The 20,904-nt window shown below is 42.0% G+C and overlaps 1 protein-coding gene across 1 annotated transcript in view; it reads right to left on the reverse strand.

The window, feature by feature from the left end:
• The window catches only part of OXSR1 (oxidative stress responsive kinase 1), an 87,782-nt gene that overhangs the window by 47,289 nt on the left and 19,589 nt on the right, over positions 1–20,904 (reverse strand). The window contains exons 3-4 of the mRNA XM_084226534.1: positions 11,640–11,748; positions 938–1,079 (exon numbers count right to left, since the gene is read on the reverse strand). Coding sequence (XP_084082660.1) covers positions 938–1,079; positions 11,640–11,748 — 251 coding nt within the window. The remainder of the gene's footprint in view (positions 1–937; positions 1,080–11,639; positions 11,749–20,904) is intronic.

Consider the following 20,904-nt stretch of genomic DNA (forward strand, 5'->3'; position numbering starts at 1 on the left):
TGATTGAAACTATGAATACTTCTTGTATTTTCTAATTTAAATAACATTTTGGCAAAAAAAATTACCTCTTCTTGTGCAGCTATAAGAGGACAGAAACTTACTCCAGCACAGCAGCAGCAATGCTTATAATGGCATTGTACCAGAGGAGAGCCAAGCTCACAAAATTCCCAAGAAAGAAGAGGCTGTTCCAGTAGCAGTCTGTGGCTGGGATTGTGTATATTACCCACAAGCAGTATATTCTATTTTCAGCACATATTTAGGATTGCAAATCTCAGTCTTTTTAATGCAGAACAGACCAGCTTAGCATCTTCTGCTGAACTACACCACACCTTGACACCAGGAGAGAGGAAAATGTGATTTAAAAACACATCCCAGACAAACACCAGCATACAAACCCATGAATTTCAGTGATCTGTCAAATCACAGGCCATTAGTTAACTGGGTTTTGCCTACAGAAGAAGTTTTTCCATTATTTTTATTTCCTTTTTTTTAAAATAAAATTACTCAAATTCAAATTTCATTATGTTGATCTTACAGTTAACCTCAAAAAAAAAAAAAATCAGAGCTGGAAGACTTTTTGTTAAATTGCTCAACTCTGCCTACACAGTGCTCTTGGTAATTTGTAGCTCTGCAAGAAACAAAACCAGTAGAAGTTTTCCAGCTTTCCATCAACTACACTTTGCAGCTGAATGTTGACATTTATAAAGAGATTCCCTGTATTAGAACTTTCAACACCCCAAAATTTACCCAAATTTGGCCTAGTCATTGAATACAGACATAGCATATAGAATACAAACATTTGAATTCTGCATTTTCATAAAGCTCCCACCTTTACTTTCCTCTCTTTATGCCCTCAGCAAGTTATGGGATGAGACTCTGTGCTCAGCTACTCTGTTTCAATAACATTTTATGGCAAAGTGAGAAAAACATAAAATACCTGTGGATTTGCCCGTTTTTATGCAGGTAGTCCAGTCCCTCCAGCACCTCCTTAAGGATTGTGGCTATACAAGCTTCATCCAGGACACCAGTCTTGTGTTCTCCTTTGGCCACAATGTGTTTGATAATATCCAAAACAGAGCCTAGAGAAGAGTTAAACACGTTAGTTTAAGCTAGAAGAACTGATTCACAGTTAAGTGTAATTTATCATCATTTAATATACAAGAAATTCACTGATGATAGTCAGGATCAGAGTCAGAAGATGAAGCTTTTGCTGCAGGAAAGAAGAGGCAACAATGCACCCCTGGGGGGAGAGCCTCAAGGGGGACTGTAAAACCCCCATGAACACAAGCAGCTGAGAAGTTATTTGAACAAGCCAAAATGTTAAAATGTACACACACATGACACTTGGAAGGTTTCAAGTAGATACTGATGCTACAGCTGGCTTAGTGCTGAGTACTGGAGAAGCTGAAGGGGGAAATGGAAAAAGCAAGGGGCTGCCAGGACTCAAGCTGAAGGCAACGAGCTTGATAAAACTAGGCACTCTTTTTCAGCTCCTACAAATTCTGTGCAGAGGAATATCAGGAAAAATCTCATCTGTTAAGGGCTGGTACAACCCTAACAGGAAAAAAAAAGAAAATGGAAATCATTAACCAGAGAAGAAATGAGGCTGAGTTCTGATAATAAGTCCCTTCTTCACTGTGTACAATACTGGAATAGCTTAGATCTTTCCCTAGAAGCATGTTTAGTCTCTCTCCTCAGCATGGTGTGAATTACATCATCTTCCATGACAAGCCAGGCTTTAGAGAGCAAACCACTTCTTCAAACTGCACCCAGGAATAAACGGAACCAGTGACTCGCACCAGGCCCCTTGTGCAAGGCCCTGCTTTTCATAGACACTGCCTACTGCCCTCTTTGTATTTGCATCTGGACTGAAAATACTTCTCAGAACTTTTTATTGCTCCAGCATGGGATGGCTAAGCCTCTTTTCCAAAGCCTGTGCCATTTAGCCCCTTCAAACTTGTGTTTCTATGGTTTAACGGCTGGATAGGGACTAGTAGGGTTTTTACAGCTATGGGCACAAAACAATGTCAGCAGTACTGGGAAGTTCTTAAAGAATGAGAAAAGCAGGCACAACTGGAGAGCACAAATTGCAGCTTTGAACAGGAAACTTACAGGGAAAGAACATCCCAGTACTAACTCAGCTGGTTTAGAAAAGCTGGGCTCAGTTTTAGAAAAGTTTAGAGAAGTTAATTCTTCTTAACTCACAATCAAAAATGTAAGAGAAACTTATTTTTGGATCTGAAGAACAGAAACTCTCATAAATTTGGCCCATGGGAGAATTAGAAGTTTCACCTTGTAAATTCCTGAAGCAAGTGAAAAATACAAAACAGGGTTTTAGTTTGATTTTCTTCTCACCCTTCAGGTTCAGGTAGACAAAAACCCCTTCCTCTTCAACATTTATTTTATTAACTATCCCAATTGAATTTCGAGGCCAAAAGAATCATGCAGATCAGTTTTCACTCAAAAGAGTATTTTCTTTTTGGACTCTCCTATGAAAGCAGAAGCTGCAAGGTTTGAATACAAACACCACGTGGAAAGGCTCATTTTGCACAGTTCAAACTGCACAGGAAACAATTACACGGGTGCACAGTGTCCCTTGGTTGATGCAAAGCAGTATATGCTGAGCTCATCTAAAAGCTTGCTGCAGAGCTACTGTTTCTCACTTTCCATCTTCTCTGGCCCACTGGCACCAGCTTCACCTAGTCACCAAGACATCTAGTAAAGCCAGTGGAAATAAATTGTGAGATAAATTGGTTGCCCTGAACAGCACCTTCAGCTTCCTCTTACCAAAAAATCTTTCCTTAGTTTCAAGATATTTGCAGATGATACAATCTTAACACAGAAGACACTAACAAAAATAGAAGAAAACTCCAGAGGAAAATGAAAAAAAAAAAACAAAACAAAAAAACCCCCAGAAATGAAGTTACATAACATTGCCCCAACATTTCATGCAAGAATACTCAGTGTTCAGCCTTCCTTTACCCCACCCAAGCAGAGAAACACACTCTTGTTTAGTGAATTTTGACACAGGTCTTACTCAAAGGTTCCACCCAGACAAAACTCAGGTTGTTTTGACGTTTTGACGTATGTTGGACTTCCTGCATCCAAGCAAGAATATCTTTACTGAAGAGAGCTAAGATTTCAGATATTGGAGATGGACCCCTCCATTGAAATCTCACCTTTATGTTCTGAGAAAAGCGTCTTCTGTTGTGTGTCATAAGGACTCACCTGGCCTTCACCCTATCATGTTTTCACATTTAGGGTACATGCTTACAAACTTTGAGGCTTCTTATTCTGGACAAGAATTTCTGTGACTTCAAAAATATCCCACCAAAGAAACCTCTCCACATCCACTGCTCAGGTTTTTCCTCTGAAATGTGCCTTAATCTAGAGAACAAACTGTCACTTGTTTTAGAAGTCCAGTGAAAATATGTGGTTCTTCACGTACTCGTTTTGTCCTTTTTCCACCCACGACTCCGTTAGCAGACTTGGTTCACAAACATTTCCCTTCTCCTGCAAAGGGCTCAGGGAACATGAGGAGGCAGATCATATGGTGCTCAAATTCATTTGGTCAAAAAATCCTCTATTTAGCCCAGTCAGAGGTTGTATTTAAGCCTGAAAGGGGGGTGGAGGGTAGACAGACAAGAGGGCATGCACAGAGCCAGCCCTGGTTGTGAAAAGGCTGATTCACACCCAGGCTATATCTGCTCCCAGTCCTGCCTGACACTTTTTAAGCACATTTATTTTAAAACCACTTTCACATTGAGATGTTCATAGAAGTGGGGGAATTTGCCAGTCCTCTGCAGAAAGAAGAATAGCAAAAAGGGATCAGCAAAAGGCCCACTGCAGGAAACAGCAGAGAAGCAACCGAAGAACCACCCTTCAGCTGGAAAAAGTGTTCTTAGGGCCATCCCCCTTTGTCTGCTCAGGGTTTGGCCACTGGCACCAGAGCACCATGAAACTGATTTTTCCAACTCACAAATCAATACGTTTGGGAGTTGGTTCTGACTCACAACTCAACTACAACTTCATTAAGCACAGCACCAGGGAATACACAGAAGAAAGCCAAGCTGCATTTCCCAGCACTGCTCCATGCACTGTTCCAGCATTCTGGCTCAGGAAGCCTGGCATGGAACAAGAGAATAACCAAATCCCCAAAGAGAAACCCACAGCCAAGGCAGGAGTTGCTTTGAAAGGAGAAGTCATGAGAATTTCACTGTCAAGGAAAACACCTCCTGCTAGAAGGCCGGGATTGGAGTGCAGCATGAGGCTGATCAGTTCCATGCAAAGTTGATGCCAGAGGTCTCAGTGTGTGACACACTCACTATGGTAAGACCACCACTGCCTCAGGATACAAATTCCCACACCAACTCCATTATACCGGACCAAGAGATGAGGGAATCAGAATCTAAAGGGGGAAATGACTGTTTTGCACAGTGGCCTGTGCCCAATCCTGCAATACAATAACTGCTAAAATTAACTGGAAACTAATCCAGCTGAACTGGAACCAGGGCCCAAACCACACCAGAGGATGTGTTTAACAAACTGACCACACTGCTGGGAAACACCACCAGCATGACTGCTCAGACTGCCAGCTTGGGAGCCAGCCTCAAACCAGTTCAGGAGTAACTGGGAACAAGAGAGCACATCCAAACACAGCTGGATCTCTGCTTAAATGCAGTTTCACTATGGATTTGTGCTCCATGTGCAAACTCCTCAATCTCACTTTAAGACAGAACCTAGTGGCCAGAGGATGAGGTTCACACTGGAAATGAGGTATCTTGCTCTGCCTTAATAGTCATAAGATTTTCAAGGAGAAAACAAATCCACTACAATGTCTCCAGAAAAGAAAAAAAAGTATCTTTGACTTCTCCCTAAAATAAAACCTCTGTTTTAGATAATTCTATGAAGCACTCTGGTGTGTATTATACATGGCATTAGGTTTGATTACAACAATTCCCTCATTATTTTTCTCATTAAAAATTCTCAAGTAGCAAGTACGGACCCAAAGTACAGGAAGTTGAATCCTAAGCCAGAGAAAGATATAAAAAAGAAATTAAGTTTGGCTGAGGCTGACTGGAAAGCTCTTCCAAGCCCAGAAGGGCCACATACCAAGAAAAGACAAAACAAGACACAGAGAAAAGGGTCAGAACTGGAGTCTAACTATAAATATAAATAATGCTGTCATTAACAAGGATGTTTAAAGAAAGCTGGTGATGAGCAACTGATCTCAAAGCCCAACAGAAGACAAAGGAAAGGAGACAACATTTAGTGATTGATATGGAAAAAATGCAGCTAAAACAAATTCCTGCCCATCAAATATACACTGTGCAGCAGATCAACAGGAAGCCTACAGAGATACTGTGCAATCTGATAAAGCATTTAGCATGACTTGTCATTCATCATCCAAGTGTCTCAGTGCACTCTGACACCAATGGCCATGGAAATGCACCTCCTCAGTAAAGAGCAAGCTCTCAATGCAAACTGCACAGCAGTTGAGAGGGAAGTGGTTTTCTGCTCCAACTCACAAGCTTCCCAGTTTGCTCCAAAAGCTGCTAATGCAGTAGCTCCTAAGGACAGCACAAGTCAGAAGGAACCTGTATACAGACTTACTCTCAGCTGAGAGAGCCCAACCTGTAACTACTTGTAAGAGAAAGATATTCAGGTTTTGGATACTGACACCAGGCAGACCACTTGCAAAGGACAGTCTTGGATCCTAGCAAAAGCAGTCCTGACTTGCACCCCACGCATATCCAGTAAAACTGACTCTTTCAACACCATGAATTGTGTGAATTAACAAAGATACCAGGCTACTTATGGTGACAAAATGAGATTAAAGTTCCAGGGTTCATCACCTCACTGTTGTGCCCCTGCATCACTTACAAAGCTGTACTATAAAATGGGATCACTGCAGTAACTGGAAATCCAGTTTTCCAGGCAGGGTGGAGACCAAAGAGCCCGGAACTCCTTAAACCAGCTTTGCTGCTGAAGAAAACTTCTGTGTAATCACACCCTCGGGGCAAGAAGTCCTAATTGTTCCACTGATTCACTTTCAACAGCAAACCACCACAAACACTGAGGCTTCCTGTTCCAAATCCAGAGCATGATTCCTTGACCTCACCTACACCAGCAAGCCTGTGGAATGGCATTTAGGAAGCCTGTTTCTGACGTTTCTCCTCAGCAGAGGAAGAAACATCCACGGTCATCAGCGACATTGCTTAGTCCTTCAGCATACTGGGGCTGAAGCAGAGAAGGGCATGAAAACCTGAGCAGAAAGGAAAGCTTGTTTGAAACAAGATTATAGATAAATGCAGGAATATTCCAGCTGGAATTTTACATGCCCCCAAAGGAACAAAAAAATGTACAGCAGAGCTGGTTGCTATGGGAACCATATCTTGCATGGTATATTATAACTTAAGTGACAGAACCAAGATACACTTTAAGTTAAATGCAAAGAAAACTCCCCAGTTTTCTGAGGAAGCAGAATGGGAAAAGGTAACACTAAACTGCATTGATTGGCCATTTAGAGGCCTGACACAAATAGGCTTGGAAACAGTGCGGGGGAATTACCACACAACTTTTTCAGAACCAAAATCTGCCCCAAACCTGACAAACCCTGCTGATGAACAGGCTGAATCTTTGAGAAGGGGCAGGTTCACTGCTGCTTCTTTCAAGATATCTCAGCATTAGCCAGTGGTTTCAGTGAGCCTGGTTGTCATTAAAGCCAAGAATTAAATCTGCACCTCGTCAGTCTCTGGCAAACAGATGAAGAAAATGCATAAGAAGGAAGAACTGTTTGGATTCAGTACTTCTGGAACTGAGGAATACAGATACAGCTAGAGAGTAGCAAAGTAAAGGAAAGAAGTTATACAAAACAAAGGAAAAGACATTAACCTTGGTTAAACCTCCTCAGAGGAAAGCTAAGGAAACATCCACTTCTTGCCTCTTTCCCCCCAGGGCATGTGCATGGATGCAGAAGAAATATGGAAAGATTAAGGCAGAAAACAAGATAATACAATAAAGGGAGCAAAACAGCCTATTGCTGTTGTGATCAAGACATTTATAGGAGAAAATCTGAAGACAAACTAATTTTTCATGCTTTTCTTATTACAGTTAGGAGTGGCAATGTACCTACACACATTGCATTCTGCAATCACGAACAATCCCTGCCATCCCCTGCTTCTGACTTATCCCATCCTTAATTGTTTGAAATGAAGTTGTGTTTCTACAAATAAAATCAAAACCCCTCCAGATGAATTAAAAATAGCATATCTCTCTCCTCAGAAAATAATTCACCATAAACACAGATTTCTAAGGATGTGTGGTTTATGCTTTGATCATAACTCTCTATTGGAATTAGGAGGAGCCAGATAAGAGATTAACACAGCAGAAGCAGAACAAGACGTCCTAACTCCTTGGTAGAGAACTAAGATTTGCCTACCTCTTTTGGTCTGGCATTCTGAACTTCAGATCAAAGGCTGAAGTAAGAAGTTGATTAGCTAATCTTAAAAACTTTCAGAAAATAAAAGGTTTAACTATTTCAATACAGCAATCTCCTTAGCAGATTTCATCAGGAGCCTTCAAGAGGGCAGAATATCCACAAGTCCTATCTGGAAATGTTTCAGTATTTAAAGGATTTGCACAGTTTAAAAATATTTTGAAGGTCTTATCTGCTGCAGGCTAGGACAGAAAAAACTGTTGTGTGATGTAGCAAGTCACCAGGGCCAGCTGTTTCATAGAAGCAACTGTTTTATAGAGTTATCTACAGCCATGGTCACCTGTGAAATGAGAGCTCTTGTTAAAAGCAGGGAGAATTTAGAAGAGCAAGCAGGTCACAATCAGTAAAAGCACAAGAACAAAAGCACAGCTGCTCCTCTTCCTACTTAAAAGCCACAGGAGGAGTTTGAGAGCAGGACTGGGCTTCAGCAGGCTTTAAAAAGGCACGAGTAAAATTCATGACAGGAGAATGCCAGGGAGGCAAAGAGCAGGTCAGCAGCTGTCTAGAAATAGCCATTGGATTTTAGTTTGGAGTAACACTGGACTCAAAGGCTGGGGTGTCGAGTTCATGCTGCTAAGCTTAGAACCCTACAGAACTTCCAGCATTAGAGAAAAGGGAACAGAAACAGCAGGCACTTCACAAACCTGACAGACACACATCACCAGACCTGAAAGAGGCTGTCAGTAACTGGACACACCAGCACCCCTTGTCTCTACCAGCTGCATCTCATCATAGCCACATTTCTGCCATCAGCAACTCCACACCTGCTTTGGGCTGGGTGCTGCCAGCTCAGAGGGCTCTGAGCAGTGGCTCCCACCAGCCTGGCTGGGCTCTGATGCACATCAGCTCCCCAGTGCTACCTCCTGGCTGCTGACAACTTTCAAATATAGAAATCTCCCATCAACAGAGTACTTGGGGAGACAAATAGTTCTGTTTCAGTGACAATGTCAATCAGGTAATTAAGGACCTTTGAATGCACCCTCTGGATGTCAGAGGACTAAGGCACTGTTAGACAACTGCAATTTGTGGATTAAGAGTATTTTCCCTTAGACACATTTCTAAAACACTTGCATGTATGACCAGGTTGGGATTTTAAAAAAAGACTGCAGCCAGAAAATAAAATAAATTGCACTTACAGCAACAACAAAAAAGGCTTGCATTACAGATTGGCTGTCTTGTGGGCTGTTTGTCAAATTAATAAGGTCAGTGTTTGGAGGCTGAAATTAAAACTAGTTTCAGCCTGAAATCACACACCAGCATACACTGACAGAAAAGAGGCAATAAAATTCCAAACTTTACCCAGAATAAATTATCATGAACAAAAGCCATGATCAAAATACAGAATGGACATCAGAATGTATTTCTTATGTACTTATTAGACAAATCTTTTTAAACAGCTAAACAAAATGAAAGTGTTAGGCTGTACTCTGTTTTGGGTCTGTTTTGGTGCAGTTTTTTGTTTGCTTGTTTGTCTTTGGTTTAGTTTTGGGGGGCTTTTTCTTTGCTTTTGTTTTTTGGTTTAAAAACCAGCCCAAAGTTTTTTCCTGTTGAGAAACCCAGATCATTATTTTTCCCACTGGATGACAGATGACTGCAAAACGAGCCACTTTATTACTGATAAGAACTAAGCTCGAAGGAATGAGAGGCAGTTTTAGAAGTGTCTCTTGTTACATAAATCACTCAGCCTAAGACCAACTGAAAATAGGCTCATTAAAAGCAAATGAAAAAGCTCTTCAGTCAGAAAGCTCCAATCACAAGTTTCTTCCCCCATCCTTAAGACTGTGCTGTAGAGTCTGCCTATGAGATCTAGTATGAGATTCCTGAAGCACAGATTTAAAAAAGTACGAAGTAAAAAGTATATAGGAGAAAACAGCTCAAAAATACCTCACAAGGTATCCTCCTGCTTAGAAAGTGAAAGGTCATTCTCAAAGTCTATCTATTTACTTTAGCAATTCCTCCAGCCTTCAAGTGATTCCTTTTGAGTGAGAAAATTTAACACAGAAATGTTGGAGAGAGGGAAGAATTACACTCTCACTGGTCTGTCTTCTACTGAATGACTTTACTCTTCAACATATGCAACGCAATAAGAAGCAGGGAAATTTCCTAGCACTTCTTTACTGCAAGTCCCCCACTAAATGCCAGAGCTGCACAAGGGTCAATTATCAGGCTGAAGAACATAAAAGCCCATTCAAAGGGAATATTAAATGAGAAGCAGGTCATCATTCTCACCAGCAAGAGGCTGGTTCTGAAACAATAATTATTTTTCCAGAAATTTTCCAGTGTAGTCGTTACATCTGGGTTGCCTTGATAATGATAGTCTGACTTTTCCCCAGCTTTACACAAAAACAAACCACCAAAAAAACCCCACCTCCACACAAAATTGAGAACAAACAGAGACAATATTTGGAGGTTCAAGGATGAGCCTCATTGTGACAGAAAACTGCTGTGAAGTGATGGAGGCAGCTGTGCATTTTCTTCAAGAGGTTGTGTACTCCTGGAAAAGGCCAAACCCATTGCTGCTGCCTCTCCAGCACCCCTGAAATGCCATTTCCTCATGTTGTGGAAACTTTCCCATAGATACACTTTCTGTACACACAGCAACACTGCTTGCTCTAAGCTGGCAGGAGATTCTTTTCCACACACAGTCATCACATCTTTAATGACCTGTTACATGTCCCTCTAAGAAAACAGAGGGTATTGCTTAATGACACGTGAGCACATGAGACATTAAAAACCATTAAAGACAGACTTAAGGCTGGCATGGAATTTAATTTCTTCCAAAAGAACTGCTAAAATTCTCTAAAGAACACCTTCAAAGAGACATGTTTTATGGTCATTGCTGAGCTCTTGTGTAAAATGCAAACAGGTTTAGCCAGATTTTTCCACATCATCTCCTGGCATTTTACAGTGCACAAAATTAAGCCAAGAACAGAGAAGCCAGGTTGAGTTTTTTTCAAAAGCAAGAAAATAGGATTTTTTTTTTTTTTTTTTTTTTTCAGTTTTCAATTCCTGTTTGCTGCAGTGCCAGGAAAATGAAGTCTTCCTAAAGACAGGCCCAGGATTTAGCAACAGCACTTTGTGTTAACATCCAGAACTTGAGCCCACTTCTTGTCTCAGCTATAAATTAAACAGGGATCCTGGAAAATATTATGACTTCAAATAAAACATTACTGATACAAAATTTTCAAACTCACTCTCTCAAAAAAAGTTGTTTCTCCAGTGTCTGAGAGAATCAATCCAGAAAAGGGAAGTTTCCCTGGCTCTGTGTTAAGCAGGCAGTGATTTCCAAAAGCCACTTAGGTATTACTACTGATGGACATAACATGAGAAGCTATTTCTGAGCTGAATAGGTTGCCATCAAATATTTTTGATACAGAATGGCTGGAAAGATGCCTGGTGGGAAGGGGCTGGGGGTGCTGGTTGACAGTGGCTGAACATGAGCCAGAGTGTGGCCAGATGGGCAAGAAGGCCAATGGCACCTGGCCTGGGTCAGCAATGGTGTGGCAGCAGGGCCAGGGCAGGGACTGTGCCTGGTACTCAGCACTGCTGAGGCCACACCTCAAATTCTGGAGTCACTTTTGGGCCCCTTGTGACAAGAAAGACTTTGAGGTGCTGGAGTGAGTCCAGAGAAGGGAACGGTGCTGGGGAAGGGTCTGGAGCCCCAGGAGGGAGCTGGGAAAGAGGCTCAGTCTGTAGAAAAGGAGGCTCTGGGGGGACTTTTGGGCTTTGCACAACTCCCAGACAGGAGGGGGCAGCTAGGTGGAGGTCAAGCTCTGCTCCCAGGGAACAAGCAGGAGGACAAAAGGAAGCTGCCTCGACTGGATTGGATATTAGGAAACATTTCTTCATGGAAAGGGTTGTTCAGCATTGGAACAGGCTGTCTGGGAGGTGGTGGAGTCATCACCCCCACAGGTGTTTAAAAGTCATGTGGATGTGACACTTGGGGACAAGGTTTTAGTCATGCACTTGGCAGTGATGGGGCAATCCTTGGACTTTCTGATCCTAGAGATGTTTCCCAATCTAAACAACTCTACAATTCTTAATTCATGGGTGGGAACCTTAAGAGGTAAAGAAGGGAGAGAGGAAGGAGGGAGGACAGGTTTTTATGCTGCCTTTAGGGTAAAGAAATTGGACCACTCACCTCCACTAAGCAACTTCATCACCAGCCAAAGCTCATCTTTCACCACAAACGATGTGTAGTAAGATACAATGTTGGGGTGATGGCACTGACTCATGGCTTGAATTTCTTTCTGTAGAGAAAAATAAAATATTAGCAGTTGGACACAGTGATAATTACTCCTTGAGCACAGAAGTTATCTTCCTCAAGACATAGCAAGAGTGCAAACAAAAAGGATACCTAGAAGGTAAATTTAGAAAATCCAGAAATACTCTAAACACTCAGGCTGCATCATACTAGAGCCAAAAGGTATTTTAGGGTGTTCTTCCTGCCTGTCTAGAGGAAGAAAAAGTTAACCAAAAAACCCATGGCAAGGATATCAAAGTGGTGGCAATCAAAATACCTGCACGCAGTTACAACAGAATATTCCCAAAAATTCACTCTGGTTTGTGACCTAGGAAGTTCACGCTGACTTCTCCTTTCAGTAAACACTATGCAACAGATGCTTAATCTGTTGAAGACTATCATTTGGATGAAAAAGGGAAATATTGGCCTCTGGGGAAAAAAGGCCTCTAATTCCTAAAGTTTGTTCCCAGCAGGAAAGCAGATGGCTTAGCTCAATTAGGTTGAAGGCACAAAGGACAGCTGTATCCTTTGTCACAGTGGAAGAAGAGAGAGATCACTTTAAGATTAGAAAGTCAGTGGCTACTACCAGTCCAGGACAATATGAAATATGTTCAGATATTAAATTGTTTTGAGTCTTGACTGTGCTTAGTCTTAGTTTTGGTTATGGGTTCAGAGCTGAGATTTTCCAGGTTATGGAGGGAACAACACCACAGAAAACATTGACTGATTTCATTATGCAAGCACAAATCACCACTTTGGACAGAAAGACTCACAGTTTCTTGGCTGTGCATAGACAAAAGCCATCCCCTGAGCCAAGCCTGGCACCCTGCACTGCACCCAGCTGAGCCTTTGTGCTTCAGCCAAGTCCCCCAACCTGACAAATTGTACCCACCCCAGACACTCATCCTCGCATTCCCTGAACTTCTGCTCTCAACTACAGCACCCCTCCACAGGACACACAGGAGGAAGAGAACAAGACCTTTCACCCCTGATCCTTCCCTCCCTCTAAGTACAAGAGTTCCCTGGGACTGAAGTACAAGAAAGAGCTCTGAGAAGAATTCACTCATGCCCAGGACACCCCACAAATGCAGCACATTTTCCTCCTTGCTTGCTCCTGTACAAAGCTTTGCTTGTGACTGAGTTCAGAGTAAAGCCACTGCTTCCCCTTGGCAAGGCCTGAGCTGGCAATCACAGCTCCAAAGGAACAGGCTCATGTTGATTTATCCACTTAGCACTGCTTTTCAGGGAGTAGGTGCCTTTGAGGAATCCAAAGCAATTGGTTCCTCTTTCTGCTTCCCCAGGAGAGGCACCAACTTTCCAGGAAACTTAACAAGCAGATTAAAGAAGAATCCTTCTAAACAGGAAAGGATATTTGAAGAGGAATAAGCTATTCATCTCCATGTAGCATACCCTGACTAAAAAACACTCTGTGAAAATAAATACAGCCTAAAACAATATATTTTGCTTAGTCTGACAGCTCCAGCTCCCTTCCTTGCAAACTTTCACTTGTGTCAAGTCATTTTTCAAAAAGGAAATAAATCAGCAACATTGGAGTTTTCTGTGGTTCTCTGTAGTTCTCTCTCTGACAATTAAAATGTACTACACAAGATCAACTGGCACCAGAGGAAACCAAGGTGGAAAGGAGCAAGCAAGGACTGGTAATCCATCGCATCAGCCAGACCTGCCCCAAATCCACCACTCTCAGAAAGTATCTAGAGGAGATGGCTTTATATTTTCTCAGCTAGACTGCTCAAAATATTTTGAAGCAGTTCCCTGGGAGATTAAGAGAGTAATATGAGAAATGTATACAAACATTGCATATTTAATATATATATTTGTGTATGCTACTGAAGTACAGGAGGCAATGAGACAAAGTCTGAACCAAGTTTACTGAAGATCCTAGACCTAGATCAGATTTTTGCCACTTAAGCAGCCCCATACTACAGAAATTTTCAGGCATTTGGTGACAGTTAACATTTTATCATTATTTTCTAAGAACTTCCTCTCTCATTCACTACCACAATCTGCTCTCTGGGCTGGGAAACACAGCTAAAAAAAATAGCTGAAGTCTGTCATGTGCACCAAAGCATAAAGAGAGAAAATAAATAATCACAAACTTGATCTGTGCAACTAAACACCTCTGTCAGGCAGTGGATGTATAATATAGGCAGATTAATCCATTTCTCTCACAGTGTAGCACAGCTCTGAATAATTAATTGCATCACAGCCCACGATTTTCAGTGTTTTTACATTATTACCAATCAGAGGGAGCAGCAGTCAGGCAGACTTTCCCTCCCCCCCCCAAACCCCTGTTTCATTTTCAGCAGTTTTCTAGGCTAATCTCACACTAGCTACATCAAAGCTTGGTTCCTGCTCTCCCCCAAAGAAGGTACCAACATCCTGAGAGCTCAACCCATACAACTGTTTAAAGTGATAGTGGCAAATCACAGGGGCTTTGTGGTAAAAATGCTTCCTGGCATAACTGAAACCAAGCCAATTCTATCATACATCCAGAGCCTGCTGCAGCAGTACAAATGCAGGGGCTGAAGGGCTGTAGCTAAAGCAGACACCCCACTCAAGGATCACTGGGCAGGTAAGCATACCTAGAGTAGGAAGGGATAAAATGCAGCAAAACAGCCATTTTGTGTGTAGTAAGCTTAGCTTTACTACTATTCCCAAAGCTTTTGGGAGAGTTTGCTTTTCAAACACAACAAAGTCACAGCAGGTAAAGGTTTCCTCTTCCCACCTCCCTAATAAGATTGCTATCCCCAGATAACAGAGTTACAACTGTGCTTCCTATATTTTGCCCAGCATTAAAACTATAATGGAAGACTGCTAATAAAAATCTCAGTGATTTCCACACCTCTGTAATAATTTATTTGGGCTGTTCTATTCCCTCTCTGCCAACAGCCACGGGTCACTTGATACAGACCCCCAAGCCATCCACAGATGCAGTGGGTGATAAGCAGCTCTTCCACCCAACACCCCTCACACTCCATGGCTTCAGTGATGAGAGACAGCCTTCCTGCCAATTCCCATAAATTCCTCTGCTTTCTGCTCAGCTATGGAGAATGAATTCCCGACAAAAACAAGTCTAGACACAGGCAATGGTTTGGAAATGGTTACATGCTCACCCTGGGTGAGATATTAAAAATATCTGTATTGTCAAATACCAAAAGCAAATAGACTGGGATTAGCTCTAAATGCCTCCATGGCTTCCATTAAGGGTTCTGACAAATGTTTTCAGTACTTCTACAGGCAATAAAAGAAACATTTCAAGGCTTACAAAACAGTCATTAAAGTGCAGTGAAGTATAATCTAGAATCATAACCAACCTATTAGTCTCCTGTAAGTCAGACATACTTCTGGAGATCAGCCATTTTGGATGAGGGTTTATTTGCCCAGTGACACACAATTGAAGTTTGAATTAATAGGAGCAGGTAAGGCTATGTTTAAGCTACCAGCTCAAGTTTCTTAATGGTATTTTCTTTTCACATCACCACCTTTTACTCTGTGTTTATCTGCCCCTGAGGCTTGCTTCAGAGGCACTTGCTCTCAAATACCAGGATAAAAATTATGCTTTATTTAGTTTTACTTCCTACAAGTTGACATGAACTCCAGAGAGATAGCACAGCAGCAGAGTGCTTTCATCTGGCTACCTGCAACTTCAGAGGATCCAGAGAGCTGCCAGAGTGGCTACCCTCTTTGAAGGAAATCACAGCCATAGGAGAAATGGGGAGGGAAAGCATGGCTGGAGCAGAAATCAAAGCAGGTCAGATGTGATCAACCCTTGAAAACACCAACGCTTCATCAATGGCTGGCAAAGATCTTATACCATGAGATTTCATCTGGGAGATAAGGCATTAAAGCTGCTCTTCATCCTTTTAAAGCAGGATTTAGAGCTCCAGTCCTATAGGCAGCCATAACCATTCACATTCTGCTCCAAGTAAAATTTTAACAGTTTAGCTAAAAGGTTGTAAAATTGACAATAATAATAATTTATTTGCCTTTTGAGGTGGCAACATAGCTAAAAATAACCCAAACATGTTCTTCTATCAAAATTAACTCGAGAGACATTTTTAAGAAGGTGGGGGAAAAGCACAAAATCAGAGATTCTGATTCAACTCCCACCTCTTGGATTATCCAGTTCAATTCCTTGCCTTAAGTGGCTACAGGAGCTCAACTGGCATGAGTAAAGAGGAGTTAGATTAGCCCTAGAACAACAGTGGAAAAGAAACAATTCTGAAAGGGATAAACACAGTTCATCCATTAAGTAATCTTCAGTGCTGGGAACAAAACAGTGCCATGGCAAGTCATTCAGCAGTTGTCCATTTTAATGGCTACTCTTCAGCCTCATTCAGTGGTCATTCCCTCTCTCAGAGTCTTCATCACTGGTGAAAATGTACTGAAGAAGCAGGTCTTTCTGAACCGTTGTGGTGCAGCAATTCCTACATGGCCATTTTTTATTGGTTTCATCCAAAAAGCAAATGGGTGAGTGACTGCCTCCTCTCACAGACACAAGCAAGCCAGTTTTACCCTCATCCCCAGCTAACCTATCACTGATCCTTACAGTTGCTCAGATCAAAACCCAGTGCTTACAGCTCAACAACGCTTTCAATGTGATTAGTGCCCACAGACAGCTGCAAACTCTCTGAAATTCTTTACATGCACCATCTCCTGCTCATTCAGTCCAAGAAAAAGAAGACATTGGATGTTCAGGATTTCACCTACCATTAATTCTGATATTCATAGTGAACTTTGCACAAAAAAAAAACCAAAACAAAACAAAAACCTAAACCAGTCCAGTAATTAAGACTGCTGTTGTTGCTGCGTTGATAAACAATACAACCAAGCTGTAACCAGCACAGGTTTAAGTCTTAAGCTGCAATCCCAACATGCAAGGAACGTGTAACTCAGCAGATCAAATAACCATGCAGAAACCACATGTCATTTATCAGATTCCCTGGCACTGACACTTGGGGACTTCTTTTCCCTGGAGCAAGCGTGAAGGTCTCAGGCCTGGAAATGGAATTATAATGGCAATTCCCTTCAGATGACAGGCATGGATAAAACATCTGTACTACTTCCACAGCAATCTGCTGCTTTGTCCCTAACAACCTTATAGTCTGGTTAAACCACTTGTAGGAAGTGCTCCATCAGATCAAAGGCAGTTCAATATCCTGCCCAAGTCTTCAAAAGAAGGTGTAAAAACCCTATAAAAAGCAGTTACACAATTATCTGCCCAGAGGGTAGACTTCTGACTAAGCCTGGGCAGTTAACAGTTGGCTTATGATTTAAACCAGGAAAGTTCATAATCCCTTTTTTAAATCCTATCTAATTTAACCTTCTCAACTATAGGTTGATTTATTTAATCTCACACAATGTTTGATCTCCATGCTCTTAGCAGCAAGTTCCCTGGGTTATTTCCATGAAATTCTAAAGGACATTTCTGTTTAACTGCAGTTCAATTTGTTCCTTGAGCCTCCTTAACTGCCCTCTGGCAATAGCACTGAAAGAGCAGTACCTTCACCTCTTGTGTACAACCTGTCAGGCCCAGGGCAATCAGTCTCTGGAGCAAGAAGATTTTGGAATCTTTCTAGGAACAGCAACACCACATCTCCCATGCTCTTTCCTGAGCCTGTCTCCTGTTGAATCATCTTAGGGAACAAACAGGCAGCATTTCTTCCTAGCTGGGAAAGCACAATGTGAAATATCCCATAGCTTATGTTTCCCTCTCTGCTGTTCAACATTCCTGGTAACTGCTAAGCTGACAACCCACGTCATCTGCTACTCATGGAGAAAAAAGTCTCCATCTGGATAAAAGAAAACTCAGCTTTAATTACATGAAAATGAAGTAGAATTTGTAGGACAGAGGGGGGATTTAAGGCCTTTTAAATGAGTAATTCTTTAAAACAAGAAAACACTTATACAAGAAAAAAGGTTGGAAGCATGGTTATTTTGAGGCAGATGTCACACCACTGTTTCAAGGACTGGCCGCAGCAACAGAGCAACCAGCATCCCACAATGGAAAAGAGCGCAAAACACAGCTCTGAATGGTGTGCAGCTGTGAAATACAACACATGAACAAGCAGATTGTTTGCAAACCCACACCAGTGTGGTTGTTAACTACTCTGGGTTGCAAGACAAATAAAAAGTGGAACTTCAGCAATAAATCAAAAAGTCCAAGACCATTTTTAGACAACACTGTATTTGACCACCTCTCCCTGCGCTCCACTCCCAGTCACACCCCTGAGCAAGAATCCCTATAAGCTACACTGTACTTCTCTGTCAGCTGAATCCCACAGGCAGGCTAGGAAAGATCTGTGAGCACTCAAAAATGTACAGGAAAAAAGATGAAAATGAAGCATGGAAATAAATTTCTGACAAACATCACCTAATTCAGTAGCTGGGTTAGGAGGAGGCACATCTCTGCACAGCATTACTCCTGCTGTCTACATTCTTACAGCAATTAGCACTTCAGCTGAAGAGCTGAATGCCCTTGACTTGGCCTGCTCATGATTCAACAAAGCTGGCCCTTCCTGCATTTTCCATACCCCATAGCAGCAATAAATAAATTTAGTGCATTAACCTGGAATGTCATACAGTATATGCAAAGTGTGCAGTTTATTCCTGACCACCCACACAGCTCAAATGCATATTGAGATAAAAGGTTCAAGATCAATACCTTTAATGAGCCAAGTCATAGCACTTACTCTAAGCACAGCATCTCCAAAGCAAGGATGTGATCCCAGATTTCCTGGCCTCGGGACACCTGCTAGGCTTAAAGGAAGCTCAAGGCCACTCATCCATCCAGCTGGTGACAGAGCCACTTACTCTGCATTTCCCACTCCAAATTAACCTTTCTCTTCTCCTCCATCCCAAGAACTACAAGTGCAAACCACTAAGCAGCACAGACATTGAAGGAGGTGTACAAGAACCAAATCATCTTTTTGAGGATGGCAGTATGGTTTGCTGATCTCCCTACCTGCTCCCAAGCAATGTGAGACTGTTCTACCCTCTTGGCTATGCAGCTTCTGGGAATAAGGAAGCTTGCTTCAACCGAGAATTCTAAGAGTGTGAGGCACTGCAGAAAAATAATTCTAAAATAATTTAAGTACAATTTTACCTTTGCTATCACACTGCCCAATGAGTGGGCAGTGCTGTAACCCAAGAGGACTCACCTGACCCCAGGCAGGAAAGCAGAGTTCACCATAAGCTGACTGCTGTGCCCAAATACCTTCAGAGCAACAGAAGCCCCATGAAAGCCCCAGTTTGTGATTTTAACTGCATTAGGGGAGAGGAGAAAGCAAGGTTGGGACATAACATATCCCAGTGTGAACTCATCATATTTGTCTTTGTATTTGCTTCTTAAAACAACTGTAACCTGCAACCACCTACAGTTAACTTTGGGGTTTTTTTGGTGAGGAAGGCACAATCCTGCAATACAAAGTCGTTGCTCAGAAAAGTTAATTAAACTAATTTAGAAAACTACCATGAAGGGAGACTACAAGACTGCAAAACTTGAGAATATTTATTTTAGTGTAGAAGCAGATAGGGAAACAAGATAAAAAGAAGTGAAGCACACAGAGATGAGAAATCAGGAAGTTCCATTCTTTTGGGTCTTGCACTGAGAAACAACACTGGTGATCCAATAGACTGACAAATTCAGAACAAACCCAGGGAAAACACTTTTTCACACAACACAACTACCTCAGCAACCCCTGCTCCTGGAAACTGCTACAGCTCAGAACCATCTTCATGCCCCTCCACCCCTCCATGACTTTTAAATTCAAGAACACTTACAGCTGCATACTTAATCCAGAGAAGGACCCATACCAGATCCAGTCACAAAACTGGAAGCTCTGGAGAGCTTACAACAGCAATACATTGCAGACCCACCCATAACAGGAAAAATCATTGTGAGGAATGGGTCAGCCAGAGACTTAAAATGTGCAATTAGAAGTACTTACCTAAAATTACACATCAAGTCTCTGCAGTGTCTCTTTCTGAACCTAATGTTTTTAGTCAGAATTGGCAATTGCTCAAAGAATCTCAGTCTCAATTACTACATCCTGACAATGCAGTCAGGAATACCACTGAGGCAGGGTAGTATGGGCAAGACACACAAAAGGCTTGAAAAGGATACCAAGGGTTGGTACAAGGACAAAAAGACCAACTGTGAGAAGAGATCTTGACTCCTACACTAGCATGAGCCATAAGAGGATTTGAACACAGGCCATCTTGAGTCCCACACACAACCCTCCTCAGGAGCACTGGCAGCCTGAATGGGGCCTTTCCTCTTAACCAGGGCAGATTTGCACATACCCATAACAACAAAAATACCATTAGATACTAGATGGAAACTGGAACTGGGGTTCAGGCGATTTACTAAAGATTGTACAAGTGCAGAGGTAGCAGGTCTCCCAAATTCTGTTCTACCTTTTAATTGCAAGCACCAAAACAAGTGCCCGAGGTAAACTACAGCAGCTGTTATGGGGGGACAGAAAGACAAGGCAGGATTATAAAAATCCTAGAGAGCTGCTTCAGAAGAAAAGATGGTACCAGGCCTCATCTCCATAATGCCAGTATTTACTGTGGAAAATTTTGCCCCAGAGAGCTTTCTCATTGTATTGGAGACACCTCAACATTCACAGGAATGTCTGTGTCTGCCTTGCTTAAATTCAGGGACCTTCCAGATGTGAGGTGAATGAGACAATCACTGCACTACAGAGACACCAGCTCACATACAAAGAGAAGAAAACCAAACCCATCAACACAGGAGCCAGATGAGAAAAGGGAAATTTCATTTACCACAGCTACTGCAAAATTCAGTTTTTCATTGAGACAACCTTGAGAAAAGAGGCACGGAGCAGCAGAAAATTACAGCACTGCAGTTCCAAAGGACTCTGTCTCCTGTCCTGAACTCAGAATTATGGGGGTTTCCATATGGCAGCCTGCAATATGTCAGTGATCCCTTTAGCTGGCATCAGTACCAGAAAGAGATTAGGAACAACAGCTAATTCATTCCGTTTTTCTCTTTACAGGTGAATGGGAAAAAATGTAAAGAACTGCAGGAAAGGAAAAGAAAGCAAAGCCATTTCCTTCAATTTTAAATGTTCTGAAAGCATGTACTCTGGATCCCCCTCAAACTTCAGAGCTCTTG

This window comes from Fringilla coelebs (genome assembly GCF_963513975.1).
Source record: "Fringilla coelebs genome assembly, chromosome: 1".
NCBI lineage: Eukaryota > Metazoa > Chordata > Aves > Passeriformes > Fringillidae > Fringilla > Fringilla coelebs.